The sequence below is a fragment of the Thalassophryne amazonica genome, chromosome 8 (genome assembly GCF_902500255.1).
Source record: "Thalassophryne amazonica chromosome 8, fThaAma1.1, whole genome shotgun sequence".
Classification (NCBI taxonomy): Eukaryota; Metazoa; Chordata; class Actinopteri; order Batrachoidiformes; family Batrachoididae; genus Thalassophryne; species Thalassophryne amazonica.
In genome coordinates this window covers 15,985,432-16,000,712 of record NC_047110.1, presented here as the reverse complement: position 1 = coordinate 16,000,712, position 15,281 = coordinate 15,985,432, and the positions used below count along the sequence as shown (strand labels likewise).

Here is a 15,281-nt window from a genome sequence, read left to right as displayed (position 1 = left end):
CAAAAGATCTGATTACATTAGGGAAATCGGCTCTCGCTGCAAATTCCGCTTTAACTTTGGAATGTGATGTACCTGGATGACATTTGGATGATTACGTTCCACACAGCTGCATGGCTCGGTTCAAGGTTGACCGGCAGACTCCTGACCGATCAGCCAGCTTCTGCTGGAATGCCCCTGTTTCCAGGATCCCCAGCATGGTCAACACCTGTGCGGGCACAGACAACTCCTTATTGCACTCTGGGCCAGCCGCAGTTCTGTGTGGAACTTCAGTAACAGTGGCCTTGATAAATTAAATCAGCTTATGAGCCAATTATTGTCATTTGCAAGTAAATCCCTGCGTTCCCTAATACATGCTCACCTCAGATTGGACCATTTGCAAGATCCTCTACCACACTAATGCAGCCACTGTTAGTGCCTTTTTAAAACATCACCTTGCGCATGCTAATAGGATTAATAAATGAAATAGTTTTGACTGTGTTGAATACTTGGTCTGCAAGGTAAAGGTAGAGCAATGTCGACATCCATTGGATTCTATGACATGTGACATATGTTACCCTGTAACATGATAACTAAACATGCCACATAGTGCAAACTATTCCTTTTTAAAACCCTGTTAACTCAACCAATACTTTGCATCACATTTTACAATATTTAGAGCAACTTTAACATCTGACCCCTGTACAAACTAATGAATACCTTTGTTACCATTCGTGCTGTTTTTACCCCATAACTCCATAACATTCAGTCATAGATAGCCCAAACTATACCTTTTTGGTATCGTTGTGATCAGACAAATAATGTGGTATAGCTTTCAATATGATTGAAACATTTTTAAATTTTGACCCCTGTGTAATTCTTCAATTGACCCTTATCTGGCCGCCTACTGAAAATTCAAGTGGATACTCAGTTTTTTCAAAAGAGTAATGTCTAAGGAGTATTTGTGCCAACTGTAGTGCTTGTTTCCAGATTTGAAGGATTCCTCTGTAAATATTCTGTTATCTGCTGCACTATAATGACTAAGTGGCATGATTGAGGTTAAGTGATGAATTTCTACTGAACATTTTAGTGTGCTTCAGTGGATTTGCAATTCAAAACGTGAGTGAGCAAACCTGGATTAATGTTTTTAAACTTTTATTTCACAGTCGTATCCAGCAGACCGCAGACTGCCCGCACGTGCAGGAGTGCGCACGTTGTTTTTTTTGTTTTGTTTTTTTCAAAGCTTTTACATTTCTGTCGACTCCGCCCACTGATCTGGAGGTCACGTGATGGAAAGCCAGTCAGGGGTGTACACAACGAACGTACTCTGTCCTCTCATGGAGGTCACGTGATGGAAAGCCAGTCAGGGGTGTACACAACGAACGTACTCTGTGTCCTCTCATGGGATGCAAACTAGCTCTGGTAAATACAACGGCCTTTAATTGCTTATTTATTCCCATTCGCTGTTATTATAGAAAACAACATTAAGTAGCATTTGTAAGAATTATTGTGATATGACGATAATGTGTCTGGGTGTGGAATACTGGCGCTGTGGTGGTTTGTTTAGGTTCGCTCGCTAGCTAGTGCTTCCTTGGTGTTCATTAGCTTAGCCCCAGTGGAAACAAACACCGACTGCTCAGGAGTGGATTAAACTGCTACTCCGACCGTCTCAAACAATGAAGTCTGGTGTTCCTGTAGCAGAAACAAGCTGGTGAACTTGCTGGCTAACGGTAACATCGACCCTCCTGAATAGCTACCAGACACTTCCACCCTTCCTTGCTTCCTTCCTAGTTTCCTTGCCCTGCCTCGGGAACACCAACTGCCTTTTTCAATGATCACTATGGAGTCGGCCCTGAATCCGCTGCCACACTTCACAGAAAACACCTATAAAAGTGAGTGAATATTAAATGCATAGATGACATATGAAGTTGTCATTCATGATAACTTGACCTTTGACCCCGCAACCACCACTCCCCCAGTGACAGAGGAGGATGTGAAGCGGCTGATTGAGTTTCGGGCATCCAATGAAGCTCTCTTCACTGGGAAAAGGAACTCAGCAAAGATAGCGTGGAGGTATGAACCTGATCCTGCTTCTTAAAAGTTGTGTTAATGCTTTTCCACTAAAATGGTCTGATTGTTCACATTTATGCATCCATCAAAATAACATGCATTGACCCTGGTTAGAACTACTCCAAAGCTCTGATGTGATCACTATGGCGTAGGATGTTCTTACATGTTTAATTGAAAATGTCTTGTGATTCTGATGCTTGAAGACTTTTGACAAGCTGCATCTCTGTTGTATGTCTTGTTTAGATGTGCAGAGTTCAAATGTTAATGTACCAATTGCACCATGGATATAGTGGGTCGAGTGTTTGTGTTCCAACTATGGGTATAGGTGTTGGCTGACATATGGGAACTTGACTACATCTTTCCTAATCTACCAACCTGAAGGGCTGGTGAAAACACACAGCTTTCTCTGTTGTTTACATATGCGCTGCAGTGGCTACTAAAACTTCAAGGTCAACCCGATGAAAATTTGCTACTTTAACATGGTAATTAACATGGACACCGGTGAACACAATGCTTTTTTTTTTTCACCGGCACACTATTTGTGGCTATGTGACCACTAGGCTATCACATTTGGTTTGAATCACAGTTACCATTTTAAATCATGGTACATTCCTGTCAGTTTTCCTGATACAGGTATAAAACAAAAGATGCCCAATGTGTTGCAGCTGCTGGTGTAACAGACCATAGATGATCCATGATATATACATACCCCCTCCCCATTTTCCCAGCGCATACAAACCACAGATTAATTAAGTTCAAATGAGTTAAATTTAAATGAGAATGTGAAATACATATTTACTGACACAGTGACTTGTTTTTAAAGTAATCATTGCGTATATCTGAATGGAGGCAGCCTGGTATAGGCTTGACACACTCGAAAGCTCTTCTACAAAAGAATCACTCTGAAATATCAGGGGTTGAGGATGGACTGTGTCCATGTGCTGTCTTGAGCCCACTGAGCCGACGGCTGGGTTTATAATAGCTGGGAGCCCATTGTGCTTTGGGGAAATTCTGCCCATCTTTTCCTGACTTTTGCAGAGTACCACTCTGCAAAAGTACTGGAAAGTATTGGAGGACTCGGCATAGCCAGGCTGCAAGAGTCAGATGAGGTGTTGTGAGTTGCTACTGGTACTTTGCTGTCTTGTGAGAGGATGTTCTATCTTATTGAAAAAATACTATTTGAACATCGGACACCCTGTTTTCATGCGGGACCATCTGTAAAAATTCCTTGTTGTCATTGCTTTTGCTGCCTTGAAAGAAGATCCGATCCTTGACTAAAACCTGTCATCTGAACCATAGGTTTTGTGATCAGTTGTACCCCAACTGATAACTAATCATGAAATAATAAGTATTATTATATGGTATATGATTTTTCCAACGTCTGATTGGCCCATTTGCCACTTTCTGAGCTGTACCACATGCCGAGTTGACGGCTGGTGGAGCCGAGTACACCTCACGTGCAGCGTAGCGCTAGCCAATTGAGTGACGCTTTTTATCGATAACGACCAATCAGATAACGTGCTACAACGCCTACTTTGGCTGTCAGTTTGTTGACAAGATTCTACATGATGCCTGTGCATTATTTCACAAAGACTATTCCTTATTAAGCCCCTTTCACACGCTGCTGGCTTCAAGCTGCTGCAGCAGCTTCTCGGTCTTCTCTCACAAATGTGTTTAAACACAGTCCATAAAAGTCCTGCTCACAGACTGATTGCCAAAAACAGGACATGTCCAGGTTCAGTAAAAAGTCCGGACATCTTGCTCACGGAGGATTCGTTCGTGCGCGCACATGTGAACAATTGAAAGAAAGAAAAGGCTGCCTGCACTCCTCGCTATCCGCAAACTCTCTCATCACTGTGTTAAAGAAAAGATATAAGTCCTGCTCACAGACTGATTGCCAGAGACAGGACATGTACCCATCAAGTATAACTCCAGACATCTCCACATTTACTTACAGATAGTTTGTTCGCGTGTGTGCGCACGCGCATTTCGTTCGTGCATCTCGCGGTCAAAGGAGGAAAGATTAACTACAACCCCTGGCAAAAATTATGAAATCACCGGCCTCAGAGGATGTTCATTCAGTTGTTTAATTTTGTAGAAAAAAAGCAGATCACAGACATGACACAAAACTAAAGTCATTTCAAATGGCAACTTTCTGGCTTTTAGAAACACTATAAGAAATCAGGAAAAATAATTGTGGCAGTCAGTAACGGTTACTTTTTTTCGACCAAGCAGAGGGAAAAAAATATGGAATCACTCAATTCTGAGGAAAAAATTATGGAATCATGAAAAAACAAAAGAACGCTCCAACACATCACTAGTATTTTGTTGCACCACCTCTGGCTTTTATAACAGCTTGCAGTCTCTGAGGCATGGACTTAATGAGTGACAAATAGTACTCTTCATCAGTCTGGCTCCAACTTTCTCTGATTGCTGTTACCAGATCAGCTTTGCAGGTTGGAGCCTTGTCATGGACCATTTTCTTCAACTTCCACCAAAGATTTTCAATTGGATTAAGATCCGGACTATTTGCAGGCCATGACATTGACCCTATGTGTCTTTTTGCAAGGAATGTTTTCACAGTTTTTGCTCTATGGCAAGATGCATTATCATCTTTTCTTTTCATTTTCATCTTTTCTGTATGTAAATCCCATTTCCTTTAGGCGGTTTCTTACAGTTCGGTCACAGACGTTGACTCCAGTTTCCTCCCATTTGTTCCTCATTTGTTTTGTTGTGCATTTTTGATTTTTGAGACATATTGCTTTAAGTTTTCTGTCTTGACGCGTTGACGTCTTCCTTGGTCTACCAGTATGTTTGCCTTTAGGGTGATTCCATAATTTATTCCTCAGAATTGAGTGAGTCCATATTTTTTTCCCTCTGCTTGGTCTAAAAAAGTAACCATTACTGACTGCCACAATTATTTTTCCTGATTTCTTACAGTGTTTCTTAAAGTCAGAAAGTTGCCATTTGAAATGACTTTAGTTTTGTGTCATGTCTGTGATCTGCTTTTTTTCTACAAAATTAAACAACTGAATGAACATCCTCCGAGGCCGTTGATTCCATAATTTTTGCCAGGGGTTGTATAACAGAACTCAGAGCGCAGACCTGCAGCTCAGTACAAGAACAAATATAAACTAGAAGAGAAATCAGAGTGCACAGCCTGTCTGCAGCCAAACTGCACTTTGACTTCTCTGTGCAGAGAACCTGCAGGCTGCATTGTCACCTCCTCTCTGTCCCCTTCTGCCCGCACCTGACGCAGACATTCCTGCGTAATGACACCATAGGAAGCTCAAGGCAGTCCCGGTGTGAAAGGGGCTTTAAAGATTGTGCTCATGAAGTATTTTGGATCTGTTGGTGCAGTATGGCAGTAATAATAAAGAGTTGAAACTTGAGAAAGATTTTTCAGTTTTAGTATGTTTGACAAACATATAATAAAACAGTTATAGACTTTTGATTTCGATGTACCCGTGATTATCCTGACCAGGTCCGCATAATCACGGGTACACCTCATCAAAACTCTATAATTGTATAATGTACTTTCTGGAGTATAAGTAATACTGGAGTATAACTCGCATTGGTCCAAAAATGCCTCTTTAATGCTGTGTTTATACATAGGCAGGATGCGTTATGAATGTAATTTTTCTGTCATTTGTGGCACATTTCTGACATTCTTAACATGACTTAACACATCTGAATAGGTTTCTTAACAGTGTGTGATGGTCATTGTCAGGATTTCAGGCCAGCTCTCCACAATTTCTCTTATACTCACTGGGCTGGTAAGCATTGAAAGCCGAGATAGGCATGTCCCAACTTGTCCCCTGGCACTCCGAAACGGGTGTTCCTTTGTCTCGCTCGATCAGCGAATCGGTCCTGACGCGCGAAGCCTCCGCGCGGCTTTCCATGACAAAATCTCTTGTTAAAAGTGAAATCTGCCGGAAAATGGCTGATGTCCAGCTCTTGTGATAACCAGAGAAATTGCTCACGACGGTCCCGGCTCCACACAGCCATCCGTTTAGAAATGATGTGGTGTTCCTTAAAGCTGTAGTAACACTCCTTATTCTCTGTGAAGCCCGTAAAATTTTCACCGAAAGCCAGATAAATTTTTAGAATGGTTTCCAGCTGCTTGTCTCTAACAGTTTCTGAAAAAATTCTGATGGAAAAAAAGCCCAAATCATTCCGCCATTTCCTCGCAATGAAACAACGACGAGAGGGGTGGAGCAGTGCTCACTCAAAACCTGCCCACAGGCGAATGACGCAACCGACAGGCGTGGAAAAACTCACGCATGCGCACGAAGGTTCAAGCTTGGCTGACGTAAAAACATATGATTCAAATCCATATAGTTTTTGAAAAAAATAAAAAGGTACGATACTTTTCTCACAGACCTTGTATGTTTGAAAAAAGAGTAAGTAGTTACAATTTGAAAGGAATAGAAGTCTTTAAAAAAACCAAGATTCAGAACCAAAGTAAAGGAATGGAGTATTGCAGTGAATGGTGTAAAATTATGGAGCAACTTCAACAAAGAAATCAAAGAATCAAGGTCGCTCAAATTATTTAAAAACATATTAAATTAGATGTATTAAGTAAGTATGAAACTATGAAATAAGTCAGTGGGCTATGACAAAGCCTAGGGTGTGATCTGTTAGTGATGTCCAGAATGTTTTAAGTTTAAAATGTAACCTGTTAGGGATGTAATCTTTTAAATAATGGTTAAAATTTGAAATAAGTCAGTGGTATGTGACAAGTCAAAAATGTAATCTGTTTAATAATGTTGAATAATGATGCTTAAAATTGAAAGATTGTATTGTAAAAGGGGCAGAAAATATAAGACTTGTTTTTCTCTCTGCTCCTTTTCATTCAAAGTCTTGTAAATTTCATTTCTGCTTTTTATGTCTTTTTCTTTTAAATGAATGAAATAAATAAAGAAAAAAAACTGATGTATCATTTAAATATTTTCAACACAAACACTGCTTTAGCCATCGGAAGCTAAAACCTAATAAATGTTTTTGTTACTAGCACAAACTGCTTCTTGAAGCCACGGAACAGATCAATCAATCAATCAATTTTTTTATATAGCGCCAAATCACAACAAACAGTTGCCCCAAGGCGCTTTATATTGTAAGGCAAGGCCATACAATAATTATGTAAAACCCCAACGGTCAAAACGACCCCCTGTGAGCAAGCACTTGGCTACAGTGGGAAGGAAAAACTCCCTTTTAACAGGAAGAAACCTCCAGCAGAACCAGGCTCAGGGAGGGGCAGTCTTCTGCTGGGACTGGTTGGGGCTGAGGGAGAGAACCAGGAAAAAGACATGCTGTGGAGGGGAGCAGAGATCGATCACTAATGATTAAATGCAGAGTGGTGCATACAGAGCAAAAAGAGAAAGAAACAGTGCATCATGGGAACCCCCCAGCAGTCTACGTCTATAGCAGCATAACTAAGGGATGGTTCAGGGTCACCTGATCCAGCCCTAACTATAAGCTTTAGCAAAAAGGAAAGTTTTAAGCCTAATCTTAAAAGTAGAGAGGGTGTCTGTCTCCCTGATCTGAATTGGGAGCTGGTTCCACAGGAGAGGAGCCTGAAAGCTGAAGGCTCTGCCTCCCATTCTACTCTTACAAACCCTAGGAACTACAAGTAAGCCTGCAGTCTGAGAGCGAAGCGCTCTATTGGGGTGATATGGTACTACGAGGTCCCTAAGATAAGATGGGACCTGATTATTCAAAACCTTATAAGTAAGAAGAAGAATTTTAAATTCTATTCTAGAATTAACAGGAAGCCAATGAAGAGAGGCCAATATGGGTGAGATATGCTCTCTCCTTCTAGTCCCCGTCAGTACTCTAGCTGCAGCATTTTGAATTAACTGAAGGCTTTTTAGGGAACTTTTAGGACAACCTGATAATAATGAATTACAATAGTCCAGCCTAGAGGAAATAAATGCATGAATTAGTTTTTCAGCATCACTCTGAGACAAGACCTTTCTGATTTTAGAGATATTGCGTAAATGCAAAAAAGCAGTCCTACATATTTGTTTAATATGCGCTTTGAATGACATATCCTGATCAAAAATGACTCCAAGATTTCTCACAGTATTACTAGAGGTCAGGGTAATGCCATCCAGAGTAAGGATCTGGTTAGATTTGTGGGGCCAAGTACAATAACTTCAGTTTTATCTGAGTTTAAAAGCAGGAAATTAGAGGTCATCCATGTCTTTATGTCTGTAAGACAATCCTGCAGTTTAGCTAATTGGTGTGTGTCCTCTGGCTTCATGGATAGATAAAGCTGGGTATCATCTGCGTAACAATTAAAATTTAAGCAATACCGTCTAATAATACTGCCTAAGGGAAGCATGTATAAAGTGAATAAAATTGGTCCTAGCACAGAACCTTGTGGAACTCCATAATTAACTTTAGTCTGTGAAGAGGATTCCCCATTTACATGAACAAATTGTAATCTATTAGACAAATATGATTCAAACCACCGCAGCGCAGTGCCTTTAATACCTATGGCATGCTCTAATCTCTGTAATAAAATTTTATGGTCAACAGTATCAAAAGCAGCACTGAGGTCTAACAGAACAAGCACAGAGATGAGTCCACTGTCCGAGGCCATAAGAAGATCATTTGTAACCTTCACTAATGCTGTTTCTGTACTATGATGAATTCTAAAACCTGACTGAAACTCTTCAAATAGACCATTCCTCTGCAGATGATCAGTTAGCTGTTTTACAACTACCCTTTCAAGAATTTTTGAGAGAAAAGGAAGGTTGGAGATTGGCCTATAATTAGCTAAGATAGCTGGGTCAAGTGATGGCTTTTTAAGTAATGGTTCAATTACTGCCACCTTAAAAGCCTGTGGTACATAGCCAACTAACAAAGATAGATTGATCATATTTAAGATCGAAGCATTAAATAATGGTAGGGCTTCCTTGAGCAGCCTGGTAGGAATGGGGTCTAATAAACATGTTGATGGTTTGGATGAAGTAACTAATGAGAATAACTCAGACAGAACAATCGGAGAGAAAGAGTCTAACCAAATATCGGCATCACTGAAAGCAGCCAAAGATAACGATATGTCTTTGGGATGGTTATGAGTAATTTTTTCTCTAATAGTTAAAATTTTGTTAGCAAAGAAAGTCATGAAGTCATTACTAGTTAAAGTTAATGGAATACTCCATTACCATTACCATAGCTACCATTAGGTAGCTACTCTGCACTGTGTTGGTATATGGCATTAGAGAACATAAAGAAGGAATCATATCCTTAAACCTAGTTACAGCGCTTTCTGAAAGACTTCTAGTGTAATGAAACTTATTCCCCACTGCTGGGTAGTCCATCAGAGTAAATGTAAATGTTATTAAGAAATGATCAGACAGAAGGGAGTTTTCAGGGAATACTGTTAAGTCTTCTATTTCCATACCATAAGTCAGAACAAGATCTAAGATATGATTAAAGTGGTGGGTGGACTCATTTACTTTTTGAGCAAAGCCAATAGAGTCTAATAATAGATTAAATGCAGTGTTGAGGCTGTCATTCTCAGCATCTGTGTGGATGTTAAAATCGCCCACTATAATTATCTTATCTGAGCTAAGCACTAAGTCAGACAAAAGGTCTGAAAATTCACAGAGAAACTCACAGTAACGACCAGGTGGACGATAGATAATAACAAATAAAACTGGTTTTTGGGACTTCCAATTTGGATGGACAAGACTAAGAGACAAGCTTTCAAATGAATTAAAGCTCTGTCTGGGTTTTGGATTAATTAATAAGCTGGAATGGAAGATTGCTGCTAATCCTCCGCCCCGGCCCGTGCTACGAGCATTTTGACAGTTAGTGTGACTCGGGGGTGTTGACTCATTTAAACTAACATATTCATCCTGCTGTAACCAGGTTTCTGTTAGGCAGAATAAATCAATATGTTGATCAATTATTATATCATTTACCAACAGGGACTTAGAAGAGAGAGACCTAATGTTTAATAGACCACATTTAACTGTTTTAGTCTGTGGTGCAGTTGAAGGTGCTATATTATTTTTTCTTTTTGAATTTTTATGCTTAAATAGATTTTTGCTGGTTATTGGTAGTCTGGGAGCAGGCACCGTCTCTACGGGGATGAGATCATATGTGAGGTACAACATAATTTAAATGTAATTTAAAGTTCTTTTTAGTACATTTATAAAATAAACTCATTAATTTTTTTACATATATATATATATATACACACACACACACACACACACACACACACACACACACACACACACACACACTCTCTATGCCTACTTTATTAGGACCCTCCTTTTGCCTTGAGAACTGCTTTACTTCTACATGGCATAAATTCAGCAAGGTGTCAGAAACATTCCTCAGAGATGTTTCAGTATTGACATGAGAGCATCGTGCTAGCTCGTGATAGCCCATTCAGCTAGTCTAGTCTGGAAGATTGGTACAGATTAAGTGTCCTGGCTCAAAAATGATAGTCGTTTACAAGGCAGTTTTCTGCAAGCTGAATTTGCTGTGATGTTTTTGTACACCACTTAGTGTAGCAGGACTGGAAGTGATGATGTAGGTAGTGAGGTGGATATAGTGGCGTTGATGACACGTAAAGCATGTGGTCGGTCATTTATGACGACTGTGGTGTCGACTTTAGAACTTGAAAACGGCAAACTATTTGTGTTTCTTTTATTTGGAATTAACTGCCATCACGAGAATTTGTGTAATGATGTAAATCCATATTTAACGTGAACTTTACACTTGATCATCAAATTGTGAATGGTTTGGCCATTCACAATTGGAGGAAAGGAAAATTCTCTCACAAAAAAAATCTGAAAGACGATCTATAAGATGGATAAGAGAGGGGCCTCTGGTGTTTGTAAAGTGGATGGACACACGGGAGGTGTCTGTGTGCTCCATCATCCATCATGCGTTTTCAGGTGACACAGTGCGGAGAAGGGTGAAGGATGGATGCTGGACGGTGAAAGACATTCCCTGTCTTACTCCAGTGTTGGCTTATACAGTGAGGAAAAAATGAGTATTTGAACACCCTGCAATTTTGCAAGTTCTCCCACTTAGAAATCATGGAGGGGTCTGAAATTTTCATCTTAAGTGCATGTCCACTGTGAGAGACATAATCTAAAGAAAAAAAATCCGTAAATCACATTGTATGATTTTTTAAATAATTTCTTTGTATGTTACTGCTGCAAATAAGTATTTGAACACCTATGAAAATCAATGTTAATATTTGGTACAGTAGCCTTTGTTTGCAATTACACAGGTCAAATGTTTCCTGTAGTTTTTTCACCAGGTTTGCACACACTGCAGCAGGGATTTTGGTCCACTCCTCCATACAGATCTTCTCTAGATCTTTCAGATTTGGGGTTTCAGCTCCCTCCAAAGATTTTCTATTGAGTTCAGGTCTGGAGACTGGCCAGGCCACTCCAGGACCTTGAAATGCTTCTTATGTAGCCCCTCCTTAGTTGTCTCCTTAGTGTGTTTGGGGTCATTGTCATGCTGGAAGACCCAGCCATGACCCATCTTCAATGCTCTTACTGAGGGAAGGAGGTTGTTTGCCAAAATCTCACAATACATGACCCCATCCATCCTCCCTTCAATACGGTGCAGTCGTCCTGTCCCTTTTGCAGAAGAGCACGCCCAGAGTATGATGTTTCCACTCCCATGCTTCACAGTTGGGATGGTTTTCTTGGGGTTGTTCTCATCCTCTAAACATGGTAAGTGGAGTTGACTCCAAAAAGCTCTATTCTGGTGTCATCTGACCACATGACCTTCTCCCATGCCTCCTCTGGATCATCCAGATGGTCACTGGTGAACTTCAAACAGGCCTGGACATGTGCTGGCTTGAGCAGGGGGACCTTGCTGCCCTGCAGGATTTTAAACCATGACAGCATCATGTGTTGCTAATGTAATCTTTGTGACTGTGGTCCCAGCTCTCTTCAGGTCATTGACCAGGTCCTCCTGTGTAGTTCTGAGCTTTCTCAGAATCATCCTTACCCCACAAAGTGAGATCAAAGTGAGAGTGATAACAGTTGTCTTCTACCAAGCTGCTTGCCTGTTGTCCTGTAGTCCATCCCAGCCTTGTGCAGGTCTACAGTTTTGTCCCTGGTGTCCTTAGACAGCTCTTTGGTCTTGGCTATGGTGGACAGGTTGGAGTGTGATTAATTGAGTGTGTGAACGGGTGTCGTTTATACAGGTAACAAGTTCAAACGGGTGTAATTAATACAGGTAAAGAGTACAGAATAAGAGGTCTTCTTAAAGAAAACTCAACAGGTCTGCGAGAGCCAGAATTCTTGCTGGTTGGTAGGTGTTCAAATACTTATTTGCAGCAGTAACATACAAATAAATTATTAAAAAAATCATACATTGTGATTTCCGGATTTTTTTTTTTTTTTTATTTTTTTTTTAGATTATGTCTCTCACAGTGGACATGCACCTAAGATGAAAATTTCAGACCCCTCCATGATTTCTAAGTGGGAGAACTTGCCAAAACCACAGGGTGTTCAAATACTTATTTTCCTCACTGTATAAACAGACTCTATGGAACACATTGTAAAATTAACGGAGTACCGCTACTGTATTTGCACAAAAAAGTTCTGCAGAATTCTCAGAATTGGTGAGTGACTGTTTGCCCAAATTCAGTATTTTTTTTTTTTTTGTCTTTTGTCTTTTTGTCTTACTTTTTTGTCTTACCCAGTATTTTGTTTTGTTCCAATATCCTTTGTTTTATTTTTTTTGGTCCCGCAGCATAGACCTGGCATCATGGGCGGGACTTAAAGTTCCTTGCCTCAGAGCTAGTTGGGCCGACCCTGGACGAACAAGCCTGTCAGTCACCTGCCAACCACAAAAATTTGCAGGCTACCATGATTACAATTATGTATAAATTTGCAATATAAATGAATCACAATAATATTGATGAATAAAATATGGAGTAAATGGCTATAGCCTAACCATCTTCAGATACACATACAGAGGCAACCGCAGCTGCAACAGGAGTTACCGCAGCAACCCGACCGACAGGCTCACTTTACTGCATGCCCATATATGGCACACATATATGACAGAACATGAAACAGTCTTTAAACTAAATGGAAACAACGAAATAGGAGCGCTATTCCTGACCTCCTCTGTGGAGAGAGGAGAACCTTCCAGAAGGACAACCATCTCTGCAGCAATCCACCAATCGGGTCTGTATAGTAGAGTGGCCAGATGGAAGCCACTCCTTAGTAAAAGGCAAATGTCAGCCTGCCTGGACTTTGCCAAAAAGCACTTGAAGGACTCTCAGACCATGAGAAACAAAATTCTATGGTCTGAAGAGACAAAGATTGAACTCTTTGATGTGAATGCCAGGTGTCACATTTGGAGGAAATCAGGCACCATCCCTACAGTGAGGGCCCCTTCACACATAGCAGAAATGAGTAGGAATCAGGATGAATCATGACAAAACGGCCCAAATGAGCGAACCCCGAAAACATCGAGCCAGCGTCGGGAAGGACACATGGTTGGGCAGGCGTGAACGATCCCGCTGTGACAGTTTCGTGCATGCGCGGGCACAAACACAGTGCAAGCAGCTGGAACGTGTGGAACCACATTGTGCTGTTGCTGCCGAGATAAAATAAAAAAACAGCTGGAACGTGTGGAACCACATTGTGCAGCTGCTGTGGAGAAACAAAAATAAAAACTACACACCATTAAAAAAAAAATACCACAATGTCCAATATTTTATCCCTCTTATCGAGCGGACAATAAAAGTACATATGATCCCTCTGTGCCTCTGTATATGACCCATGTCACAGATGTACAGTCATGAAATGACATGAATGAAGCAGTGTGCTGTTATTATGTCATATGTCCATCTGGGTATATAAATAATTAATACAATCACTGGACATTGATAGATTAGATACTGGTGTATAATTAGTGAAAATCACCTGGTTGATATAAATAAAAGGGGACCCAATACAGAACCCTGCAGTTAAATAACCTTGGTTAAATAAAAAACTAAATGCCACTCGCGGGATTTGAACCTGCATTTTACAAAAGCTCTGATTGACAGACAGAAACTTTACCACTGCTCTACAATTGCTGTCTTATAACAGCAGTGTGAAATGCTTAAAATCAACAAGGAGATAAACGTATGTTTTCAAAAAAGAGAAATTGGATGATGTATGGACACGCATGTCGGGCCGGCCTGCAGCCTGCCGAGGTGCGCTCTGTGCAGCCGCTGCAGCCCGGCGCAAAGGCAAAAGATGCTTTAAGTATTTCATTTTAATTATTCATGTAATTGTGTATGTAGTTATTATAGTAATTATTTATATACCTGTCCTGGTGGTGGTCTCTGTGTTTGTAATGTTGTCATTGTGCTGCGTTCAGCTGAGAGGCGCCTTTCTGATCTGTGTGCGCTCAGACGTGGCTGTCCGGCCCCCATGTGATCATGTCTGTACATACCTATGAGCATTTTATGCAAATGTGCCTCCCTCCCCCACACACCCATGTGTTTGGGGGGGGGGGGGCGCTCAAAACACACATGCGCTACATGTGTTTCGGTGGGGGTGGACTGGGGGGGGTGCGACACACGCACACGTGTGATACACACGTGTTGTTTTTTGCAATGCCATACTTGTGGGGGCATTTAGACAAATTTCTCAGCCAGCTTGAAAGTGATCGTCTGCTCACTATTTTCGTACTAACAGTGCAAATGGCCACACATTTTCTAAGTGACTAGCAAGTGGTTTTGGATGTTCGTGTGTGTCACCTGGAATTTGGCCGACACCTGCCGCGAGATGGATCGAAAGGGTTTTCACAGGGCACTCTCTCTCTTTCGGCCACTAGTGTGCACAAATAGTTGTAGCGACAGGTGTACGAGGCATTAGAGGCAGCTCAGATTTTTCACAAATTGCATGTAATTCCTCCTTCGTGTGATAGTCGGCTTCATTCGTGTTATGTGTGAAGGGGCCCTGAAGCATGGTGGTGGCAGCATCACACTGTGGGGTTGTTTTTCAGCGGCAGGAACTGGGAGACTCGTTAGGATTGAGGGAAAGATGAATACAGCATTGTACAGAGGTATCCTGGATGAAAACCTGCTCTAGAGCGCTCTTGACCTCAGACCGGGGTGACAGTTCATGTTTCATAAGGACAGTGACCCTAAAGCCCCTTTCACACCGGGTCCACTTCGAGTTGCTTCCTGTTGCGTCATGACAACGCAGGAATTTCTGTGTCAGGTGCGTGCAGCA

At 41.1% G+C, this 15,281-nt stretch overlaps 1 protein-coding gene across 1 annotated transcript in view; it reads left to right on the top strand.

Moving 5' to 3' along the window:
- Positions 1 to 1,345: 1,345 nt before the first annotated feature.
- The window catches only part of LOC117515280, a 50,414-nt gene continuing 36,478 nt past the window's right edge, over positions 1,346 to 15,281 (top strand). Inside the window, exons 1-2 of the mRNA XM_034175765.1 lie at positions 1,346 to 1,868; positions 1,956 to 2,049. Of these exons, the coding sequence (XP_034031656.1) occupies positions 1,808 to 1,868; positions 1,956 to 2,049 (155 nt within the window). The 5' untranslated portion in view covers positions 1,346 to 1,807. The remainder of the gene's footprint in view (positions 1,869 to 1,955; positions 2,050 to 15,281) is intronic.